Raw genomic sequence first — 24,776 nt, 5'->3', positions numbered from 1 at the left:
GTATGAGAATGGCTGTAAGTAGTTTTGGTAACTGTTTTTGATAATCAAATGTAATTTATGTGTCTTGAACTTGCCCCTTTTCAGAAAGGAGCCACTATCTCATTCCGCCGGTTCAACGTACTCAATATTAGCAGCCATAAATGTTTATTACACGCAGACATTTTGTTAACCCCTTTTATTTGAGCCTGAGACATGGTTACTGCAGATATCTTTCTAAATTTATGATATTGCCAAAAAGGGTTGCGACTAAGACGTTAGATTCAATAACATCAAATCAATGAGTATTGGCCATAGACACCATAATTGATTAGTAATAAAAATAAACTTTTAGATGTGTTACTTCAATAATCGCAAGACTAATTCTTTTTACTTAATTAACAGAAAGAAATAAATAAGTAACATATATATCTGTTAATCCGTCCAAATAGACAGCTTGTATTTTGGCTAAAAACGTATTTAAAACCGGTTTTATTTATCTTATTTTTACTGTCCAATAGACGTCAACAGTTGCCTGAATACAAAGAAGGGAAATCACAAATCTCAAGTAACGAAATTGCAATTAAATTTGTGCAAGTTTCTAACAAATGTTTCTGCACAAAATTACTGTCTAAATAGCTAAGCAAAAGTTCAATAGGAAAATAGGAAATTGTTTTGGTAATTTGTGGGAGAAAATTTGCAAATTGTTAAATTCCCTGAGCTTAAATGGATAAACTTAAGAAGCAAAATGTTTGTTAAGAAAAGTAGAAAATAAATACAAAAAATCTATAAAAATATTTTACAAAATTTTGAAGTTTTTTGCTAACAAAACTCAACAATCAATTTACTTAATCATTTTACTAAGAAAAAACCCTCTCACTTCAATCATCGTTCAATCGTTCAAAACTAATTCCCACAGCTATGCCTTTGGCTAACAAATCCTGTCACTTATCGGCCATTCACCTGACCGCTTTCACGTCTGTTAACTAAATTATGTGAAAGCCAAAAACAACACTGAATGCATTTGACAGCATTATGAATGCAGAATTATCAAGGTATACACCGAGGACAGCCAGGCCAAAGAACATCAGTTCCTCAGGACAACCAAAGATGTCGGTGGACCAGGAATTCTTGGCTTAGGGAAATGAACCAACGCAACCCTCTGTCTTGCCTTCGCCCTCATAAATTGCATTAATATGCATAAGGGGGTTTTCGGGTGTGTTGAAGGGAAATTCATGCCAGGACAACAGCCAGAAGAACAACAAATAACCGCTTGATTGCAGACTATTAACAGCATTAAAGATGAACAATTTAAATAATTCCCGACTGAGTTCAAATAATTTAGCAGGCAGGCAGAGACGAGACCCAGACCAGATGTTCATTCTCTGTCTCTGATAATTTCAAACATATACTAGATATATATATATATATACTTGTACATACCATACCAAAGCAGACTTTGTGTGAAGTAAAGCATATAAATTACTAATACGCACTGTTGTCTGTTGCCTGCACTTGGACAGATACACATGTTGCTACTAGCATTTGTAATTCAAGTGTAAAATAACAACATTTTCACCTTGCCCACAATGTTGCCAAAATGTTTCACTTTGTCTTGGACACAAAGATTCAATTAGTTTGTCATTGAATACATTTTGTTATGTCGTTCAGTCAGTCAGTGTTTGATTTAGCACAGATTGTAGACATTTGCTAATTGAATTATATTTATCGAGAAATTCTATCATTTTATGTTGAGGGATTTTATAATTAGTTTTCTGCCGGAATGTGTGGAATGGAAAATTGCGATTTATTTTTAAGGCCTTAGATTGCTTTTCAGATTAGAAAAATCATTTTAATTACTAAACCATATATTCTTTCTTTCATTTCGTTTCAGTTGCCTTCCTTTGCAAGCACTTAAATGACTTCTGCCCATAATCACTGAAATTTGCATTAAAATTATAGAAGTTTGTCTCCTCTCAAACATAAATTCTTAGTTAGTCAGCTGTTGCAGTTTGTCTTTTGTTCAAGTTTTCTGTCTGTAATTTCGCACAGTTTTTTGTTTTTTTTTTTCATAGAAAATTTGCATAAATTGTGCGCAGGCGTACCGCGTCCAAATGGATGAAACAGCTGTTTCAGCTTTTATTCGATTGTTGTTGCTGTTGTTGTTGAATTTGCCAAATGGTTTGGTGCGGTGACTGGCTGGCTTTGGGGTCGCCTTGACCTTGTAACTGTTTTCAAAGTACTTTGTCTCGGTTAATTGTCCCGCGGTATTTGCCAGGCATTTATTGTTAGCATTTTTAAGTACCTACATTACTTATGGTTTCCTTACCCATCGAAGGTGTGAATGAAAAAGTCAAATAAAAACCACAAAAAAAACCAATAAAGAGGTACACGACTTACAGCTGTTGATTTTTGTTTTTTTTTAGTTTGACTTAGCATAAAGAACTCCTTTTTTTCTATACACTTGCAATGGCAGAAGCTATAAAGTTTGTATTTTTATGGAGCCGCTTATCAAAGTAATGGGTATATAAATGTGTAACTTTGATTAAAAACTAGTCTTGCAGTTTAGGAATAAAAACTGTTTCTTTTTTTTAAATTTAAAAGATTTTTCTTAACAGAAAAGTTTAGAAGTTAATGTCTAAATGCTCTTTTTATTAAAGAAAGAAAATCTTAAACTTTTAAATTAAACTTTCCAAAGCTTCCGTTTGAAGTCTCTCTGAGAAAGGTTTTCCCTTTCCTTTTCCCTTTTTAGTAAACTTAAATTTTAGTTAATATATAATTTTTAAAAATATTTTAATAAGTTTTAAGTCTCTCTGAGAATGGTTTTCCCTTTCCTTTTCCGTTTTAAGTTAACTTAACTTTTACTTATTATATAATTTTTAAAAATATTTTATTAAAAAGTGTATCAAAATCTTCGTTTCACTAAGAACTTTTTTTTATTTTCTTATTTTTTTATATATCTTTTTTTTTTACACTAGAATTCATAAATATTCAAATGGCCAGCCGAGCCAGTTTGTTTGAAAACTTGTTTCGTCCGTTTGTGGATTTGATTTGGTTTGGCGCAGTAAAGGGTGAGTGAGAACCTACAGTATATGTGCACTTGAAAGAAATGCCTTACACGAACCGGTTTACCTGGCTCATAATATACAAATCTATATATTAGCCTCTGCTATGCCCCGACTATGGGGACTATGAATAATGACCAGCCGACTGGTTGGCTGGTTTCGATATTGGAAGGCAGCTTGTTGTTGGCATTACAAGTGCCTCGATTCGTTTCAATCAGAGAGACGAACTGAACAAAGTGTTTTTCTGTCAATTATAAATCATTAAACTCGCCCAAGTTTATACACTGGATCTTCGTCATGCAGTCATGAATGATTCAAATCACGAAGGGAAAACTTGACTTAGTCTCTGTTAGTCTGCTGAGTTAGCCATTATTAGATACCCATAATTACTAAAACAGTGTGGTACGATCTGACCCTAGAAGGTCATCATTAGTCTTGTACTGAAGACAGACATTAAATGGGCCCCATCGAAAAATTGCCAGCTATTTTCGTTAATCTCGTTCTATGGAATCAAAGCCACAGAACTAATGACATCCAAAGAGGAAACAACAAGGTTGGACTTGTGGTCAGCCAATTTATTTAATTAACAAATTTATTTTTTATTTTGTTTTACTTTTATTTGATTTTGATTTGTATATGTACTGTGGTGGCTTACATGAGGGTTTTATACCTAATTAAAGGGCATTTTTATGTCTGAAGATTTAGCCACTAATAAGGCTAAGTACTAACATTTTGATGTTCATTTTTTGCATTAGTAGCTAAAAACCATTTAAGTGCTTGCCAAATAAAGTTACTTTCCATTCAAATTCCAAAAAAAAATGATATCGCTAATCACCAATTCAGAGCTGAAAGCGATGCCCAGATTAAACGATAAAAAAACTCAGCCAGAGAGATGGAAAACAAAACTCTGTCTAAATAAAAGTCGGATCATTGAAACAAAAGTTAGCCATAGTTCGGTTAAAATCCCTAAATTGCATAAAGGGAGAAGGGGTTGGGGTTAGATTCCAACTTAACCCACTCCACTCTCTACAAATTCAAAATCCTCCCCCCCTTTTCCACAGCCGCAAGAAACTTTCAATTGCCAACTCTGGAAAAAGTTAAAAAGCGGCACGCGGATATTTTCTATTTTCTTGTTTTTTATTTAGTTTTTTTTTTTATAGGAAGCCATCATCAACAACAACAACAACTAACTGGTAAACTGTAAAGTACCAAGAGCAGAGCCACCCTCTGACCTCGGGACCTCTTCATCGGACGACTCCCAATGGCAGCCATTAAATGAAACTTAATTAGCCCTAAATAAGCAACAGAGCCAATGAGTAAAATGTGGCTGAAACGGTTTGGGTTTTTGCCATGGGGTTTTCAGGGCTTTGCATTTTAATGCACAAACTGAAAAATCATTGATTACTTTGGTGGGGGTTATATTTTCCTTTTTTTTTTTTGTTTTTTGTTTTATTTTCGCCGCTGCACTTGTTGGCGAACTAAAAGAAAAACGTTTTGTGCATTTTACGCGATAAGTTGATTAAATTGCATAAAAGTGGGCCAAAAAGGATCGATGGCTGGGTGGGATATAAAGAGGATGCACTGTGGGAAAAAGTTGTAAAATCAAAGGGTTATCCCTTAAGGTAGGATATTAGATTCCTACCTTATAGAAAATATGTACTTTATAGATACTTAGATACTACTTTTTATAATCAACTTAAAATTGAAAATATTTAAACATTAATTGATACAATTTTTAACGCATTTCAAGAATTGAAGAAACTATTTAAGGATATATTCCGAAATTGATTTTCTTAAGTGCCGGGTTGGCTCTATAAAGTGGGGATCATAAAACGCATTAGCTGGCGGTTGAGTGGGCGGGCCGAACCTCTACCCAGATTGAGATTGAGTGCCGCTAATTTGAATCCGTAATTTCCTTCAGAGGCGTGCAGAGACGCCCTCTCAACTTCTCCCGTCACCCCTTCTAACAAATATTTACCCCCAATGGGTGCGACCGTAAACCGGCTTAGAACATGGCTGCAATTTTGTTGCAACTTGCAACGGACGTAGCATTCCCAGTTTACGGCCGTATTATGTGCTCCTTACTACTACCGCCTGGCCTCAGCCTTTTTGCATCTACTTGTAGTTCATCGAGTGTTTGGATGGGCTGGGTGGGTTGGGTGGTACAGCTAAGGAAAAAGTTGCAACTTTTACGAGCCGTAACGGTCGAACGGGCAGGCAAGTACAGTTACACCCGGTGGAACAACACACCCGACTGGTTAGCTGTTAACAAACTAGCTGGCTGGATAGATGGAAAGATAGTTTTATTCAGCACCCGTCCGTAGATGAACCCTTACCTCTAACCCCTAGAACAACCCACTAACCCAACACCAACAAACTTAAGCAGTCCGCGGGGATTTGGTGGCGTTTTAAGCCCAAAACCCCCCAACTGCCCCCCCAACAAATGTAGTTCAAAGTCGTGCAACATCGTAAATCCATCGTTGAACTATAAAAAAAACCGTCTTACTGCAATTTGTATCTCTTTTGCTGGTTGGATGGCAAAAGGTTAAGGGGTTGGGGATTTATAATACCCGGTAATGCAAGATTAAACGGGCATATTGCAGATGCGGAAATTTATGTAAAAAAGTGGGTTATCATTAGAATGCTTAGGGCCTAAGAGTTAGATCTTTAAGAGTTAGTTAGATATTAGAATTTGACGGGAAATCTGTTACTAAAAGTTACCAAACTTTGAAAGCTAACCTTGTGGTATAGTCAACATTCTTGCCAAATACAAATCGGATTATTTACTTGAAGTTATGAGTTAGTTTTCCGTATTTCCCCAACAGGATATCAACTACCAAGTATCTTTTAGTTGCAACACTTGACTTTATGGCTCTTTCTTGTCTATATATTTTTTTTTGTTTTTACTTCTGTTTTTTAGGGTTCTGGCAGCCGCTTTTGGCTTTGGCTTTGGTCTTTTGCTCGGTTGCTCAACCCGTGAGCACTTTTTAATCCGATTTTGTTGCATTTTTTACCATGTTGAGTGAGTGTGTGAGTGGGTGTGTGTGTGTGTGTGTGTTGCTGGCGATTACGCTTGCCGCTTCTTCTTATTTTGTGCTACTGGTAACGCTTCTTCTGCTTCTTCTTCTTCTTCTAGCTTTTCCACCTACTTTTTCCCTTTCTGTTTTTTAGGTTTTTTTTTTTTTTTTTTTTTTTTTTTTTGATTATTTCAGTTGCACACGCTTTTGGCCGAGAGAGTCACCCTCATCACCCTTAGAAGGCCCTAACGATTTTGCATTTTTTATTTAATATATGCGGTGTTGGCCTTTTCCCTATCCGGATTTCACCTCTCCGTTGTTGATGTTGCGGCCCCTGCTTAGCCTTGGTTGACTATTTAAAGCCGTAAAACCCTTAACCGTGGCTTAGCTACACGGGCCATAAGTTCAACCGGAATGAGAGTGCACAGCGAGAAACGGTTCATCGAACTTGGCATTGTTTTCGGTTAGGGGGGCTTAAACGTTAAATAGGGGTGGAGCACTAATAGCCTTAGATAGCAAGGGGATGTAATTTGCAAAAGGAAAATGAGGTGCAACGCGATTTTCTTCTTTAATCTAGCTAACTTTATCAGTAATTAGTTAAATTTTCTTCCCTAGATATTAATGAGTTTTAAAAACAATAACTTTTTTAAATTACCAATAAAACCAGTTACTTTTAACACCTACTAAGCCTTATTAACAGGCAATACATTAAGAATCTCTTTAAAAAGTACTAAATTAATCCTGAACTTAACATATTGATCCTAATGGAGGTAATTCCTGAAGCAAACCTTCCAAATTTTCGACCAAAAGGTCCTTGAAATTTATTGCGGTGCCCAGAGCCAGAGGACCCCATTGACATTTTTTTTGTTCGTGATTGTTTTACTGCTTTATGTGCCCAGGCGATCCCTCATTTGGGCAATGCCAACAATGGACGGAATACCTGATTCGTTTGATAATCCTTTCGGCCGAAAAAGTGCTTATGTACACAGGCCAGATTGCCTGACGCCGAGTCGTCCAACAGGATCGTAGATGAGAGGACCAAAGTGAAGGAGTCCGAAGTCCCGAGTCTGATACCTCGACTCCTACTTGGAGGAGTCCAGGATCTGGGTTGCAATATTGCCACGGGCTCTTATTTTTCCCATTGCCTTGGCATTCGGCTTGCTCTGTCTCTGTGTGTTTTTGGCCTATTTGCATTATGAATTATTTATTTTGTTTATTTCTTCTTTGCCACGAAAACACAGATATAGAGAGTTAGGAAAAGCGAACAAGAGAGACAGAGGGAGGTAAAAGCAAACCGAACCCGGAAAATGTTGCAAAAGTGGAATACTTGACGTCGTCTCAGTGATAAACGTGGGCAGCCAAAATAAAAACAAAAAAAAACTGAGCCCAAAAACGACCAAAAAAAAGTTGCAAAAATAAAGCTCACGAAATACGCGAAAAGTGTTTGCTTGGATTAAATTTATGAATATTATATTCAAGCAAAAGTTCTGCCATACCGAAAAACCCACCCGAACCACTGCAATAGCACAAGTTTGTCTATAAATTTTTTTTCCCCACTTCCTTTCAGTCTGCCCGGGAATTTACGGTCCCCGCCTCACACGCCCCAAGGTAAATTGCCAGCTATTGCAGCCCCGCTTAAGGGTATAATTTTTGGTCAAGTTGTTTATTTTGATGGGAGCCCCGTAAAATGATATATCGACTGTTCTATATCTCGATGGGTATTCGATGTTAATGAGTTTGCTGCGGCACTTACTGGGCTCGTAAAGTATGCGACTGCTTAATCCTTTCAGCTCCAAGGTTGCCTTCAAATTCATACAAATCATTCGTTACAATCGTGGCAAGTCTGCAAAATATAATAGATGATAATGGGTTATTAGTTTTTAATTAACTTGATTAAAAAGAAAGTAAATAAAAATTATATATCTTATAATACTAAAATTTGTTTGACGAAAAGAGTTTTTAAACTTATCTTTAATCCAAAAAGTTAAGAAACTCTTTTAAGCTGTAATTATTCCTTAAAAACTCATTTTTACCTTTAAAAATTCTAAGCAATCTCCATAATAGGCCAATTCCCATTACCAAATACCATTAAATTCAACTAAAGCAAGCCAAGGATGAATTTAACCAGCACAGCTAAGAAGTAAAAAGACTCCTTGAGTTTGAAATGTTGACTGACTGCCTTTGTTCATAAAGGAAATTAACTCTTTTCATGTCCCAATTTGCATTAAAAATGTTATAAATTCGCTGGTGAACGACGTTCCAAAGGCAACTAAGCACATATAAATCTACCCCCCCATCAAAACGGCTTCAACTCGTCCTTGTTCCAGGATACCAACGGGCCACGTGGAGTAGTAGTAAGTGATTGTAGCTTCTTTTCCAGCAAAGGTGGAAGGTGGTGAAGCGCAAAGGTGTGTGTCGGCATGGGCGGCTGGTGGGGTTGGGGTTGGGGGTAGGTTGCTAGGTGGATGGATGGGTATAAGAGCGATGAATTTGGAATGAATGCAATCTTGCTAAAATATGCAAGGAACGCTCACACACAGACACACCCACTTATACACACACACACATTCAGACATTAAACATTGAAGCGACAAACGAAATGAAAAACGGCTGTGCAAATTAATTTTATTTGTGGCATCTACGATGTGGCGTGTTAGCAATATGCATATGGTAAGTCCTTAAGACGAAGTTTTTTTTTTTGGTAAGGGGGTGGGTTGCTTTTATTTGATTAAATGTTCTTTACCTTAAAAGCTAGCAAAATAGTTTATCGGCGTTTATCTTGGTGAAATACAAGGTTTCAATTACCAATGCAGAGTAATGGAATTGAACAGGTGGGAAAGCGATATCAATAAAGAATCCATCTTTATTACTGTTAGGGAGTTTTCTTTTCAGCAAATTAAAATGTTACCATTTTATGGGGTTTTAAGAAGCAAAAGAAGGTTAAAAGACAGCAAAAGTATTTAAAATTTGAATACAGCTTGTATTCGTTTAAGGTTTTAATACTGTAAAAGCTTTGTACAAGTTTAACATAAACTTACCACTAGTTTTAAAAACTTTAGTTTTTCTCCCTCTCTAACCCAATATTTATAGCATATTTTATTTTTATGTGAGAGTGGTTAATAAATAACACTTCCAAAAACATACCAAATCCATAGATAACAAAATACCAAATCGAAGAGATATCGATAAAAGCTAACGACGAGGGACAATCTGTTAAAGAAGTAAAAAGGAGACGGAGAAGATCAGAGCGACGACGAAGGACCATCTGGCGAAAGGAAGTAAAAAGACGACGGAAAAGATCAAAGCGACGACGAATGAGCTTCTGGCAAAAGAAGTAAAAGAAGACGGAGTACAGCGACGACAAGTGACCATCTGACGAAAGAAGTAGAAATGACGGAGAGAAGTTTAGCGAAATATGTAAGTAGAAAACGACAGGAGAAGCAACGAGGACACGAGGAAGGAAGGAAAGAAGATCTGACGAAGTGAAGACGTGCTCAAGCGGAGCAAAACGACGATCGGATAGATTCGAAAGTTTGAAGATTGTGTTAAATAATATAATGTAAATTAAAACGTAAATAAAACCCTTAAATATTATTAAAAAATATAATATAAACGTAGATAAATGTAATTAAATAAAAACCCAAATTTATGCAACATTTTTTTAACCAAACCTTCAACGGATTGTGGACTTTTCTTAACAGAAATCCAAAAGACGAAAAACACTTCGTAGCAAAAACAATGTTCGAAGTAATAGTAAGTCCACTGGAAACCCATAGATCGAAAGTTTCGTGAGTTTCTTAAGTACTCCAAATTTCAATTAAAGTATGTAAGCACTGGCGAGGCAACCAAGTTTCAATTAACCCGTCGAACTCTTGGCTGATTGAATTCCGAGCCATACACTTTTTTTTTTTTGGCTCTTGTATTAGTTAGTTGCGCAACTTGAACTTGGCAAAAAGTCATCCTGGCCTCCCATTTCGTATCCTTAAACTTCACTTTTATGCAGACATACGGGTTGTTAAGTCCTTCCCCCCTCCAGATACTCACACACACACACACACACACAGTATGGAAGGAGTGAGATTATTTCCGTACTTTTTATCTTCATGCGTTCAGGGTGCGCACTTGGCGCTTAAAAAGTCAACTGGAGCAAACTACCAAGGCAGCCTGCCAATTTGTGACTGTCTTTTGCTAACCCTCAACTACCAGTGGCAGCATGTATATGTAACATATAGATATATCCTCCGATTCCTCATTTTGGTCCTGCCAAAGCGCGACGGTGCAAAGCTGACAGCTGCTTAAATAATTTCCAGTCATGTGCGCCGCCCACAAAACACAACTAACCCGAACGTAGGGCATGAACAAAAAAAAAAAAAAAAATGAGAAAAGCGGAAATAAAGGAAGGCCAGCCACTATAAGAACTGGGGAAAAAGTTGCCATCTTATGCCTTTTTTTTCTTGCCTTGCCTCCACTTCCTGCAACTTCCGCACGGGGCGGAGTTCTTGTCCTTTAAGTCGACTTTACGTCGTCGTCTTCTTTCTCGTTGTCTGTGTATCAATATGCGGGGTCAGTATTTAGATACCCTCACTAAGGGTAGTTGCAATACCGGAAATGGTCTCTCCTCGAAGGAAGTCCCGGAGATGACGGACTTCTTTTGAGTGGAGTAAGAAGTTGAGATTTCTTTGACAAAAAGAAGTCCATTAATCATAACTAGAAATGGGGGTTATAGTAAATTTCATAAAAAAAAATGAATTTAGAAACTTTTGGTTATTTAAATATGAGAAAAAAGATAATAATAAATATAAAACCATCATAAAAAATATTTCATAAAATAGCAATCTAATATTTCTAAAGTAAAAAACCAATTAATATCCCTTCCTCTCCGCTAAAACTACAATAAAAAAGCGTATTCATTGTTCGTTCTTCACCCACTTCCAAAAACACTTTTTAGTCGAACCGAGAGCAGTAGAATTTTGTGCTAAAGGAAAATCTATGTGTCTGCTACATGTTTAATTGCCGCTGCGTGAAGATGTTAATCTATTTTGAGCGGCGGCTAACAAAAACTGCTGCCTCTCGTTTGGAACTACTACTAGGATATGGTGAAAGTACAACGACTACAACCGAGTTCTGCTGACAGGGAACATTGTTTAGCTGGTTCAAAGGCACCAAAATGACAGAGATAGATCGGGGAAAAAGGAGCAGGGACTAAAAGCTGGTCTAAAAGCTGAAAGCAATCAGTAGAGACTAATTCAAGTTACTTCTTTAAAAGCCCAGGCTTTGAGACGGCATCGCGGAAATGACGAGGAAATTGTGTAAATTGATTATAGATAGCCCGGTTTCTATGCCCAGCTAACAGAGATTTTCCACCATTGCCTCTTACTAAGTGGAAAAGTCAATCATAGCTGCAGTCATATCGAAGTATAGCTCTCTTTCCCTCTCTCTGTATATATATATATATTTAAATTTAACAGTTTTCTTTGTCGATGTCTTTGATTTTCTTTTCTTTTACTATTTTTTGAGGGGAGAAAAAAGAATGCCCGCCACAGCAGAAAAACAAAATTTATTACGAATGAAAATTAATTAAATTAAATGGACTGTGAAAAATTCTTGCTCAATATTATCCGGTCTCGCTCTTATTTTCTGCCAGCTTCTTTTCAACAAAGTATTAATATTAAAGTTTCCCGATGAGTTTCCCCGACTAGTAATGAAGGCTGCTGCCAAAGGAAGAGAGAAAAGTCGATTGGAGGATGTAATTAAAAATGTTTTTTATGATGTGGCTTGCTGTAATGCTCATCAAAATCTCCTTTTAAGGATTACTATGTATAACACTGTAATCCACTTGACGACTTTAAACAGTTGATTTTATTTTACCCATTGATTGATATAAACATGATTAAATCATGCACTTATTTAAGTGCATATACTAAGAGGGGATTATGGTGTAAATGCAGGTATAAAAGTTGTTTGAAATTATATTACTGATTAAATGGGGAAAATATTTATTACCAATATGCAGTGTAAAGGGAAATTAAATTATATTTAATTGAACTTATCATGAACCTCTTTCAAATGTTTGCTTAACCCTGAAATTAAACATTATTACAAACTTTATTTACACACTGGAAAATGTAATAAAAATTGTTAAAATTAATTAAACGTTTAAATAAACGTTACCAAGAATGAAAGACAGAAATAAAACACTGTAATGGGATAGCATCTGCATATCTGGGATAATTTCTGTAATGCTGTTTAAGCCATTTAACGTACACCATAAGCCACAAAATGTGTCCCAGCCAACGGTTCAAGGAAATGCTATACCCAAACCCAGCAAACAGATCATTATGCTAACTGAAATCTTGCCAAAAATATATTTCAAAAGAATATTCCAGCTCACGTATTTAAAAAACATTCCTTAATTAACCACCCACTTTACCTCATGTGGTGCAGGCATTCAAGTTCCTTCAAGCGGAGCTCTATAATCTTTTATCTGCTCGGTACACACACTCAGAGAGAGAGAGATGGTAACATTCAGTGGAAAAGAGACGGGGCGAGACACTTGGAAAACACATATATAAATGCGCCATAAATATAGATCTTATTAACCTGTTGACATCAATTTCCACACACATTGCGATTACCACACAAGTACAGCCGTTTGCGTGTGCAAGTAAGTATGTGTGTGTGTGTGTGCATCTCCTCCAAAAAAAAAAAAAAAAGAGAAAAAAAAGCAAATGCTCGAAATGCCATCGTCATGTAATTTAATGGGAGGGAATCCACCAATTCTGGGTGGCAGTTCGAGTAGCATTGAAATAGCTCGACAAGGCCTAAAGAGGAGGAGGTTGACTGTATTTTGGAGGGGTATGATGGTTTAAGGAGGGGACCGAGGGGGGTTGGTTTTGTTGGCTGGAGGACTCAGGGCAAACGAAATCAGCGCAACGACAGTCGTCCTTGTAGTCGCTGATAAGCTTTGATTTCCTGTAACAGGCAGCAATGGCGTCGACAAAGTCGTCGCCTCTCTTACACACAGACACACTAAAACCCCCCACTTCACAGTTACTCCCCATACATATACACATATTGAGGCGTCACATTCACACACACATACACATGCAAGGCGCAATACTAATACCAATACCAATATCAATCGCAATGAGCATGGGCGGATGAAGCATGTTGAAATCCGCTTAGAGACTCTACATTTTTAATACCCAATAACGATGAGGTTATCTGTTGGGGTATGCACAGCTTTTGCGGTTGGAATGTCACATTGATAGGTCGATAGCTTAGATAGGTTGCTTCAGGGAACACTTACATATCTCAAATATTAATTAACAACAAACATTGAAATAGCAATTAATGAAAAGATAATGACAAGAGTTGGGTAAATTGGTTTTAAAATCGCTATAAAAATATCAATATTTTCCAATTTTCTTCGAGCTTAACTTAAATCATTTCTTAAACCGCAAACCTTCTACTAAATATCTAACACATTGACAATGACATTCGAAATGTCAAAGTTAAAATTATCGATAGTTCAAAAAGCAAACGCTAAATGGGCCACCCTGTAGAATAGCCTAGAAATTACATTAAAAAATCTATATTTTTAGAATGCATATAGAAACTAAGTGCTTCTTGAAAAACCTTAAGAACACAGATGATTTTCCCCGAAATAAGCACTTAAGCCAGCACTTAATGTTCCCATAAAATCCGTGCTAAGTATCCCATTGTCGAAACTCCGTTCAACGTCCCCCTAAATCTTCCTTTTTTTTTTTTGTCTTGCCCTCAAATTATTCGACTGACGAATTTATTAGCGAGGAATTGCCTGAACTTTTTCTTTTATTTTCGCTTTCTCTTCCGCTGTCTTACTATATATTTTCAATTTGATTTTTTCATTTTTTTTTTATATTTTTTTGCTAACGACGTTATTGACTTTTATAGCATCGATGCGTGCTTATATGTTGAGAGTGCGGGTAGTGGGGGTTAACTTGTAATTCCGTTTATATTTTTTGTTGTTTTTGTTGTTGTTCCGGCTGTCTGTTTTTTGTTTGTACTTTTTTATTGGCGGCGACACGTAGCGTGCGGTGCGTAAAAAGCGTGAAAGAGACAACCGCATGCATTTGCCGGATTGCCAACGGAAACGGAAATCACAACACAACGCGCGGACTAAACATGACAGCCAAAAGCTGTCATGTCCCACAGCAATCCGTGTGTTTCAATGAGATTGTGTGTGTTGGTGTGTATGGATGGAGGGGATATTGTAAGCGATGCCCTGGGAAAAAAAAGTGTCACGAAAGGAGAGAAGAAAAAAAAAGCAGAAAAACAGAAAAGCTGAACTGGACTGAGTCGAACCGAAATGAAATGAAATTGCAGGCACAGATCCCCAACTACAGACTTAATACGATTGTGGTCTAATGAATTAAAGGCTGAACCAACACACACACACACACACACGACCAGAGAAATCCAAGACAAATCAACGCAGAAAAATCTGTTGGCGAAAAAATAGGTGTGGGGGTAGGTAGGGGTTGTAGTGCACTGAGGGAAATGAAGGGGGGATTTTCATGATTTTATGACTTCAGAAAACTATTAATTTTTTAAGAAAAATAATTATTTATCTTACTTATACTTTTAGCTTGTTTTATCATCTTAAACTTGGGTGTTAAAGTTCAACTTTAACTTCTGATAAGCCTACTAAATTTATGATTTTTATATTTATATTAAATTTCCTTCTCAAGGCCATGAAGGCAAACTAAGACTACCCTGCTCTCTCTCTCTCTAAAACCCCAAGAAAATGATATATTTTCTTTATGTGATGAATACAAAACTATCACTGGGAACCAGAAGATTGTTGGAAAACGTGTGCCACACCAAAAACAAAAAACCAAAGCCCAGGCAAAGCTAAGCGAGACAAAACAAGTGAAGAAAAAACTCAGCTAAAGGACATCATAGTGGCTGGCGGCAGAGCAAGTGCAAAATTCTAGGAACAAAAGTGAAGCAATGCCATTGAAAAAAAAAACGAAAACGAAAAAGAAAAACAACCACACACAGGCAGTAAAAGATTGAATTTGTATCTATGTCCATGTATCCTGGACATCAGCCCATATCCCGCAACCCATTCCCTTGGCCATTCCCACGACTGGGTCAACTGATTGTGTGTGCCTGAGCGAATAACTGGCCGGGCAGATCGGCCATCTGAGACCCATGTGGACATGGTGCGTTTAACCACGTAATAGTCTCGGCGGCTATGCGGATTTACGGCCAACCAGCAGAGTCTGAGGGCTTAGCACAGTGGGTCCAAAAGCGAACCCACGCGGGTTCTTAGGTATCCATATAATTAAACCAATTTCAGTTTGAGTGGGGAATAAAGGTATGTCCCACCAAAGCTTCTAACGAGTCTCAGTTGACATGTTAAGCCGCTTAAAGCCTACTCCAAACTTGAATGTTCCTGGGAGAGTTTTTAAAATTTTAAGAACCAGAACTTTACAAACAGCTCTTGGAAAATATCAATTAGGTATAAATAAAGAAATTTTCAGTAAGGTAGAAGCTTGGTGGCTGTTTACTTAGGTAAAGTCTTAAATAGAGTTTGAGCTTCTGAATTTAAGTTTATAATTTCCTTTGTGAAGGCTTTTAATGAAGCCTTAACTAAATTCAAATTAACTTTGACCAGAGAGTAAGTCATTTTCTTGCCTTCTGCTGGAAATGATAGATCATAAGCCCTTTATATACACCCAGCACACGTTCAATTTTGTTATCATTGAATCCCAGGCTTTTGGACTATGCTATTGTTTCATCTCTGGCACAGATTCATGGACATTTCCTCCTTTCAAGTCCTCTCGACGTTCACATTTTTCTTTTTAATAGGAAAAACACGTCTTCAGTCTCCTGCCTCCCCCGCATGTAGAGTGCGTGTTTGGCCAGCTTTGTTTTCGCATGTGAAAGTATTTAATTCAATTTGCGCTTAATTGAGACAGGCTGACTGTACAGCCCCAGTCCCATGTATCACCCAAACCCCACACTCTATACAAAAACCCCACACCAGTACGGCTAGCTGTCAAGGAAAAACCAAACGAAGCGTTACGCTGGCTGTCAGCCTGATGCCACCCAGCAGCCACCCAGTAGCACACCCAACCCCAGTCAGTCAACCCCAACCTTGCCATACCCAAAGCTTCATTCCAAAAAAAAAAGCAACAAATTCCAGTCAGTTGATAAAGAAAATCATCAAAAGAAATGTACGGCCAAGTGTTGTATCTTTCGTTGTCTTAACAATTTATAAATTAATTATGTATGCACGGTGTGTGTGTGTGTTTGTGTGTGTGTGTGTCTATATTTACTCGTATTTTGGCCCAGAAAAAAAAGGCAGAAGCAGCCACATTTCCATTTAGCCAAAGTCATACATTTATGTACTTAGCCAGACACCATATGCGTGGTCATACATTTTAAATCTACAAACATACAAAGATATGTAAACGCGTTAAATGTTTCAATGCCACTCGCTTAGAGTTGTCAGTTGTCATTAGAGATGGACGTGGTACAGATATTTTTTTTTCTGGTTTGCGGCCCCCGTCAACACCAGAATACTAAGTGGCCTGGCCAATAAATCATTAAGCCAGCTGGGCGGTTTTACTGGAAAAACTTCAGTTATGCCTGTTTTACGATTGTCTTAAGTTAGTTGTAGTGAAAGAAAACATGAATGAGATATCTATTACACATAGTTTTAGTTTTAATTTAAAAAAAAACTGTATAAATTCATTGAACTTAAGTTCCTGATAAGCTAATATTAGTTTTATAAAGTAAAAAGTAAATACGTTTATCGGAAAGCCAATTCATTACGCCAGCACTCTGTTAGTTCTTATCGCTGTTCTTTCGATTCAGAGAAACATTATTTCTGACTAAGTTAGTCATTATTATAATTTAATTACTAACTCTATAAGAGTTTTGCAAACAAAATGTATGAACAAGATCAGTCATCGTAAAACCGTCGTGGAAGTATATACAACTTGCTGGGGTTTTATAAAAGTTAAACTAGTGAAAGTGTTTAAAACTCTATAAAAAGTTTAAACTAATGAAATTTCTTTCTCAAAACGTTTTTAAATCTGTCTAAAAAAAAAAAAAACTAATTTGTTATTAAAAAATGAATCATGTTTCACGCTCTTTGTGATTTGTAACAAAAAACATTTTTATTTTTATTTTCAAAACTTATTTTTTATAAAAATTACATTTTTATTACGTAAAAATGCGGCTACTCCTGGAACTTGCCCTGTTTTTCCTTCAGTTAGTAAAAATATCCAAAGCCAATATACCCGGCTGCCATTTCTTGGACACTGTTGACATTTCCAATGGCCAAAAGCTATCAAATGGTTCATACCTCTTTGAAGGCCTACTCATTCCCGCCCATTTAACGGGTGAATATCAAACTAGGCCTGACTCTAAAGAAGAGGTGACGAGAGGTTGTATCTGCCATTTAAAGCCATGTGTCCGGATTTGCTGTCCAGAACATACAATAGAATATAGCAAATGCTATCAAATGACAAAGAAAGAGTTAGACGGGATCGATCCTTATCTGAACATCACACTGGACAATGGTTTGGTAGTCAAAAAGTATCTTAAAACTGACTTAATAGTTCAATGGGATTTGCCAGTGACCTGTGATGAGATGTATTACGAAAGTAACCGGCAAAAAGATGTATCTAAGGTTTGTTTTAATATAATAAATGTGAATTGTAGGCAATATATTAAGTATCTTTCCCACTTAGAATATATCTTTACATCATGACAAAGTCGTGACGATCATGCAGGAATATTACCATCAGAATGTATATATAAAGGAGGACCACAATTCTACATATATAATGCCATACAGCTGCTTGCCTCCCAAATCTTCAAAAATAACGCAGACAGTTGGTAAGTTAAAGATGAATATAAAAATCTTAAGAACTTCCTAACTTCCTAAAATTTGAAAACATTTCTTTCAGTAATGATAATATCATTGGTATGCATGGTTCTCACAATCAGCGTTTATCTCTACCTAAAAGATCTGAGAAACTTGCTGGGAAAGTGCTTCATCTGCTATTTAGTGAGTCTATTTATGGCCTATCTCTTCCTGGTGCTGGACTTGTGGGATTTATCAAATGATTTCTGCGTTTCAGCAGGTAACATGTTTTTCAGAGCTTTAAAATCCCTTACAAAGCTGTCTAAAAGTATGCAATAAAACAATCTAATACCTTGATATTTTCCATAGGTTACATGGGCTACTTTTTTGCCATGTCCACGTTCTTTTGGCTTTCTGTGATCAGCTTACATCTTTGGAATGCAATCAGTGGAAATTCTTTCTTAACCAATTGTTTCCTAACAACAAATGAATTTCTAACCTACAACACATATGCCTGGGGCATGCCAATAACCTTGACCTTTGTCACCTTTATAGCTAATGAGTTTGTAAAGAACGAAGAATGGAATCCTCGTGTGGGCTACAAAATGGATTGTTGGGTTTATAGTAAGTTTTCAAAATTTTATATTCGATATTTGATTTAACAAAATTTTCCATTTTCAGCTTACGATTGGTCGGCCGTTATTTACTTTTATGGACCAATGCTTTTCCTAATTGCTTTCAACATGATCATGTTTATCTTGACGGCTTTTCAAATAACTATGGTTAAGAGGATCATTAAAAACTTTGCCATTAAGCAAGACAGGGAGCACAAGATTTGCATGGATAAACAAAAGTAAGTCGAATTATAAGTCATTTCTTAAATTTTAAAACAATTTATATTTCAGTAATACCTTCTTCTTACGTCTGGTCATCATTATGGGTCTAACTTGGAGCTTTGAGATTATGTTCTTTCTGACCCAAGCTATGGAATTTTGGTCAGACGTATTTATGGTAGCCAGCTACTTAAATTGGTCTCAGGGTATCAACATACTTGTGCTTTTTATTCTAAAACCAAACATTCTCAAGCAATTGAAACAGCAGTTAGTATCAGAATTTTCAACAAACTCAAATAGTCAGAACTTAACAAAGGTTGAAGTCAAAGACAGAATCTTGCTTAGGACGAGCCAAAGGCCTTAGTTGGTATGGCTCTTAAACCTATGTTAGCTTTTAGTTTAGAAATTTTTGTTAGCTGTAGATAAATAAATTTTACTAAGGAGTTAAAATTGTATAAAGACTCCAAAGATCTCTGCTTTTATTGATATTTAATAAGATAGCACTTTGTAAAACTATGTTTGTGAAATTTTTTTAAAAAATCATGGAAGTGCCTTTAGTATAAAAGCAAAACTCAACCAAGACTATATTTTATATTTTTAGACTTATATTTTAGTAAGAAAAATTTATAAATTAAAATAAAGTTTTAAAATCAATGTTTTCTATAATGGCTTGTACAGTGTAACAGGTAACCATATATAATCTTTAAATATAATATTTAGAATTCAGCTTTTGCGATTCGAATATTTATTCATATATAGAACCCATATCGATTTTATATTTCTTAAACTTGACTTACTCCCCCAATCACTTGAGTAAATCTTAAATCTCAAGCATATTTTATGTTTCTCTAATTTTATGGTTTCGTTTTTATGGTTTTAGCTGTACTAAAAATCAGTCAAGCTAATATTATGGCTTTCGGCATAGCTTAAATTATTTCTAAAAATTGTTATTTAATATTTTGACAATATAAAGAGTGGTGCCTTTTAAACCAGATATTTATATGACCTAAGCTTGACATTTTAGCCCATCAATCCAGTGTAGTCCGTATTGAAATTTGCATTTGTAGGAGTGAGCAGTGAGTGAGTGGCAAGTGTCATGACACGTTCCCCTAGCCAAAGTTGTCAACTTTTTCGCTGAGTTTCGCATTTCACAAAACTGTGTCGCATTACACATTTTCAGAGATTCAAAATTGTTTAGCTCGCTTGTTGCTGCTGTTGCTTTTGTCTCACTAATTGTCACTAAATATGGCTTCAGTTAATTCCAGTTTCAGTTACTTAGCAGCTTAGGTACGTACACAAGTGCCTGGGAATCTACAGCTACTAATACACACCCGTCCATCATTTGATAAACTGTCTGTCAGTCAGTCAGTCAGTTAGTTCAGCCAGTTGGGCAGGTGAGTCAGTGAAGCGTTCAATCTTCTCACATTTTTTAGCACCTTTGTCAGCTTATCCAGCTTGTGTCAATAGCGTTTGTGCTTCATTCGGTTGGAGTGCTAAAAATGTTGCAATATCTTCTTCACTTTGGCACTCTGACAGATTTGAAATTCGCCTTTGGGGTTTGGCCCAGCAAAATAGTTAGTTTTGAGAATGCTGTCACACTTTTTGTCACCCTTCTTGCCATGGCATCCATTTCTGATGTTTGTCAAAGTTGGCAGATAAACAAAATACCAACAAGAGACCTTAACAGCAACATCAAGAAAAACAACAACAACAACAGATTAAGGAGTTATAACTTCTTGGCCCAAGATGTGTGAACATAAAGCTGGTATCGAAGTTGTTAAGCCCTTTGGCTTACACAAGGCTAACCTATAAACCAATGTAATTATCCTTCTTACTTCTGGGATCTATTTGTATGGCCCAGAGCTATTTTGCTAGAGATATAACTATGTTAATAATATTAAAGTTAAGAATTTTAGAAGTAGAAAAACCCAAGTAGCTTTTATTAACATCTCTATTTGTACCGCCCAGAGATATTTCCACTTTAAGTGACAGCTCCATATTTATCATTTCACTTTATTACTAGGTCAGTTGCACTTTAAAGATGCAGAAAACTGCATATTAGTTTAAATTAAACCAATTAATATGAATTAAAGCAATTTGCAAATAATTTTCAACAGACTTTAAAACCTCCCCCAAAGGGGGCAGCTTCAACATCTATTATTAAACTTAATTTTAAGCTGCTGACTTAAAGCTTAAGTTAAAGGATTTTAAAAATTCTTGCAAGAGAGAATCATACTTCTTATTTAGTCATATTTTACTTATCAGTTTTCCAGATATTAATTTTTCAAATATTTATCAACAATAAACAAAAACTTTTATTAGTCATTACACATAATTTTTAAGAATAAACTTATTAACTTATGATTAGAGTATCTAATAGTTCTAAGACCCATTTACTTTACTCCTAATCGTCTATAATTGCTCTGAGTTATTATTTTGATTAGTTTTTATATTTTTCTTTATCTCATTTTCAACGCCGTGAATTCAATACGATAAAAAAATACCCGCCTGACCTTGGGGCGCATCTAACGATGCTATTTTTTGCGGTTTAAGCTTTTTACTTTGTTTTTGTTTTGTTTTTTTTTTTTTTTGTTCTAACTATGATGCTATATCGTTATTCTCTTATTTTCTGTCTATCGGTTACTACTCATCGCTTACTGCCTCTTGCCTTTGTCTTGAGTTTCTTTTTTTTGTTTTGTGTCTCTTTAAATTGCTGATTTTTCGTTGTTGGCTTTTTGAGTTAACATTTACTTTTTCTCTCGATTCCCAAGCTAAAAATGATTTTTGTATCTTTTCGTGTAATCAAGAGAAGCACCTTGCAGCGATTTTAATTATTGATTTTGTGGCGCAGTCGGTTTTTGTGGTTCGTTCCAATCATTATTATTTGACTTTCCTACAGCTCATGCATAGTTATTGTTATTGTGGAAAACAGGGGGCGATGCAGTGGGGTATAAGGTGTATGTAATATGGTGTTGGGGTTGGGGGGCCCTACCCACATGAGCAAATCTTTAACTAGCTGAGAGAGTCACCTGATTGTATGCAATTATAAGGGGACTGGTACAGTGAGTACACAATGTTATTGAACTGTTTTCTTATGTATATTAGAATATTTTTTAAATTATTATATATTTGTTTATATTTTTGGTTGTTTTTAACAGCAATGCATATTTTATAATTTATAATTTACAATTTAAAAAGTAACTTTTATAAGAAATTTTAAATTTAATCCAGTAAAGGAAAGAACAGCAAAGGCTAACAGCTGATAAGCACTTTAAATTTCTAGGAATTAATATAATAATACAATTCATAATCAAATCTTATCTTCATAATCTCACTTTTCGTCCTCTTCCCTCTAGTGTTACCAGCTGACTTAGCAGAGATTTAACAGCCAGGCTTCAAACTATCGATTATTGTAACTTTGGCGTTGCCAGATGCCGCGAGAGCAGTTTACTAGCTATCGCAACAAAGAGATATTTTTTTAAGAAAATATTTTTACTACGATTTTAATTTAAGGAAATTTAAAAAATCTTTTTAAGAGTGATTTTTATTTTTTAACCTTTTTTGTTAATTTTTTTTGTTTCTATCATTTTCTATAGCCAATGCTCACTGTGATTGCATGTGCCTGGCTCAACTGACCCACTCAGCTGGCTTTGCTTCATAAGCATCACTCAAAACGCTTCAGCTGCTGCTGTTTTGCTTATTTGCATCAAGTCGAGTGGGTTTCGCTTCTTTATTATTACGTTAGATTTTTTTCCTCTTATTTTTTTTTAATGATTTCTGTTCTATGGCTGCAAGTTGGAATAATAAGCAGCGACGAGAAATATGCAAAAAAAAAAATAATTGTTATAAAAGTGTTTATAAGTCAAGGTCAGGCAAAGCTCTTTTCCACTGATGTAACACTCTGTCACCCCACATCCCGCCTTAGCTAAGGGGCAACCTAGTTCCGTTTTTATTTATATTTGTATTAAATGCAGGCTGTGGTCCTCTATGTATTATATATGCGCATTCCATATACGTTTGTTTGTGAATGTACTTCTATATATATATAAAAATGTATATAAAACATTGCATTTTTATTCCAGTTGCTGGCAGGCACAAGTGGTTTTCGCCCTTGTACGCTAAGCCATCTCAGGCTGAGAAATGCATTAAATCCAGCCTTGAACTATGATTTACTTTGCCCGCAAACATATGGCAAAAATATATAGTGTTGGCTTCTTTTTCTTTTTGTTTGCCATTTTCTTGGCACTATTATAATTTTGGCAAATTTTGTGTTCGGTTGACACTTTTCTTTGGAAATCTGATTGAAATCTTCGTCTGTTTGATTTCGGTTGGCTAAATTGGCTTTTCGATTGGCTCGGTCTGCCGCAATAATCTTGTCAATATATCAATAAATTATATTGATACAATCGGGAAAATTGCCAAATGGGAAATTTAAATTTCTTTGCGGTTTTGTTTACAAGAAAATTAAAACTTGCTAACTATTAAATTACAAAAAGAAGTGATTATCTTTTTCTAATTTTATGCAATATTAAATTACCAATTAGTATAAAAATCAAAGCTGAATTAAATTTCATATAAAATTATTAATGCCATTAAATAAGCAGAGAACCAAATTAATTTTATTTTCCTTTCAAAATCAGTTAACCATTCATCGTTCTCATTAAAGTAAACTCAAAATGACATCAAAGTTTTCCCTAAAATTATAATCATTCTAAAGAATCCATTTAAGTTTGCCCCCAGCCCCCTGAAAAACCCCAAAAAAAAAAGAACTGAAAATGGCCAGCCAGAGAGCCACAACCATTTTATGCTATTAAATATATACAATTTAATAGATTAATTGATTCCAAAATAACCCAAAAATATTCCGTTGAAAGCCTTTTTAATAGCATTAAACACACAAAAAGGGCGCCCCCTAAAAACAATCGTCCCTCCCTCCCCTCCCAACTTCTCTTTACTCCACAAACTCCACACTTTTATCCCCACTCAAGCAGCACACACACACACACACACAAAAATATATCTTGATGAAGATGAAAATATTTTCCAGTTGCGTGCGCCAAAGCTGAAAGCCAATTTAAGTATAATTTCCTTTAAGTAATTAAATTTAAATCAAAAATCTATGAACAGACAAAATGTTGTTTGCCATAGCCAAAGCCATTGCCATAGACCGTTGTTGTTTTGTTTAGACAACACTCCAACTTGGCAGCAGCTCATTAATATTTCTTAGCATGGGGAGACTCTTTCGTTGGCGTTTTCGCCTTGAAATGGGTCGTCTGGGCTTTGGGTCTATAGGAGTGTGTGTGTGTGTGTAATTAAGACAAAAGGTCACCGAGAGCCCAAAAACGTTTGGTCGCTGAAGAACAGGGGGGGAGGCCATCCACCTGGTGCCCAATTCAGAGACAGCCCCTGCCCAAACAATACCCATTAAGCATATTAATCATCTTTAACACGGCCTAAACATGAACATTTAAATAAATAAAATTTTGGTACACCACCGTGTCGTATACTTGATATTCAGCCTGGGTTTGTGTTTACTTCCCTGTTTACAGCTAAAATAAAGCCGAAAAGTGACGGATGATTTTATTTTTAATTGACGGAAAAACAAAAGCTTTGTTAAATTCCAATCAGTGTTTTTTATTTGCTTTAATCATTATAATTAACCCATAAAAAATGAAAATGTAAAACTATTAAACTCTGTAAACTGATATTGAAATTTAATCCAATATTTGCAAAGTAAACCCCGAGCTGCCGTTTCCACCCCATCACATTTACCAAATGCTCTGAATAATTTACATCAATTCACATAAATTTCCAAACATATTCAAAGAGAAAATAAAAAAATTGGAAAAGAAAGTAAAACAAAAATTAAGCCAAATTTATATTCAAGCAATGCAGGGGATATAAGCACTGAAAGTACTGAATGTATTACATTGCCAAACATTTCGATCACGTACGCAGAATTTTAAGAACAAAAGTGCGCCAAGCTGCAAAAAAGGAGCACTAAGATGTTGCTGCGACA

The 24,776-nt window shown here is 35.9% G+C and overlaps 2 protein-coding genes across 2 annotated transcripts in view; one reads left to right on the top strand and one right to left on the bottom strand.

The window, feature by feature from the left end:
- Nucleotides 1–24,776, bottom strand: part of LOC108105959 (Ig-like and fibronectin type-III domain-containing protein 2) — a 78,038-nt gene that overhangs the window by 39,125 nt on the left and 14,137 nt on the right. Inside the window, exon 2 of the mRNA XM_017212759.2 lies at nt 7,812–7,901. The gene's annotated coding sequence lies outside the window, so the exon portion shown is untranslated. The remainder of the gene's footprint in view (nt 1–7,811; nt 7,902–24,776) is intronic.
- On the top strand, nt 17,580–18,781 carry LOC108105921 (G-protein coupled receptor Mth-like). Its single transcript, XM_017212701.2, has 5 exons — nt 17,580–17,747; nt 17,809–17,956; nt 18,028–18,204; nt 18,294–18,548; nt 18,606–18,781. Exons 1-5 carry the CDS (start codon nt 17,580–17,582, stop codon nt 18,779–18,781), a joined length of 924 nt encoding a protein of 307 aa, XP_017068190.2.

This window comes from Drosophila eugracilis, unplaced genomic scaffold (genome assembly GCF_018153835.1).
Source record: "Drosophila eugracilis isolate 14026-0451.02 unplaced genomic scaffold, ASM1815383v1 contig_2154, whole genome shotgun sequence".
NCBI lineage: Eukaryota > Metazoa > Arthropoda > Insecta > Diptera > Drosophilidae > Drosophila > Drosophila eugracilis.
The sequence above is the reverse complement of the archived record's forward strand: the minus strand, read 5'-3'. Positions and strand labels throughout refer to the sequence as shown.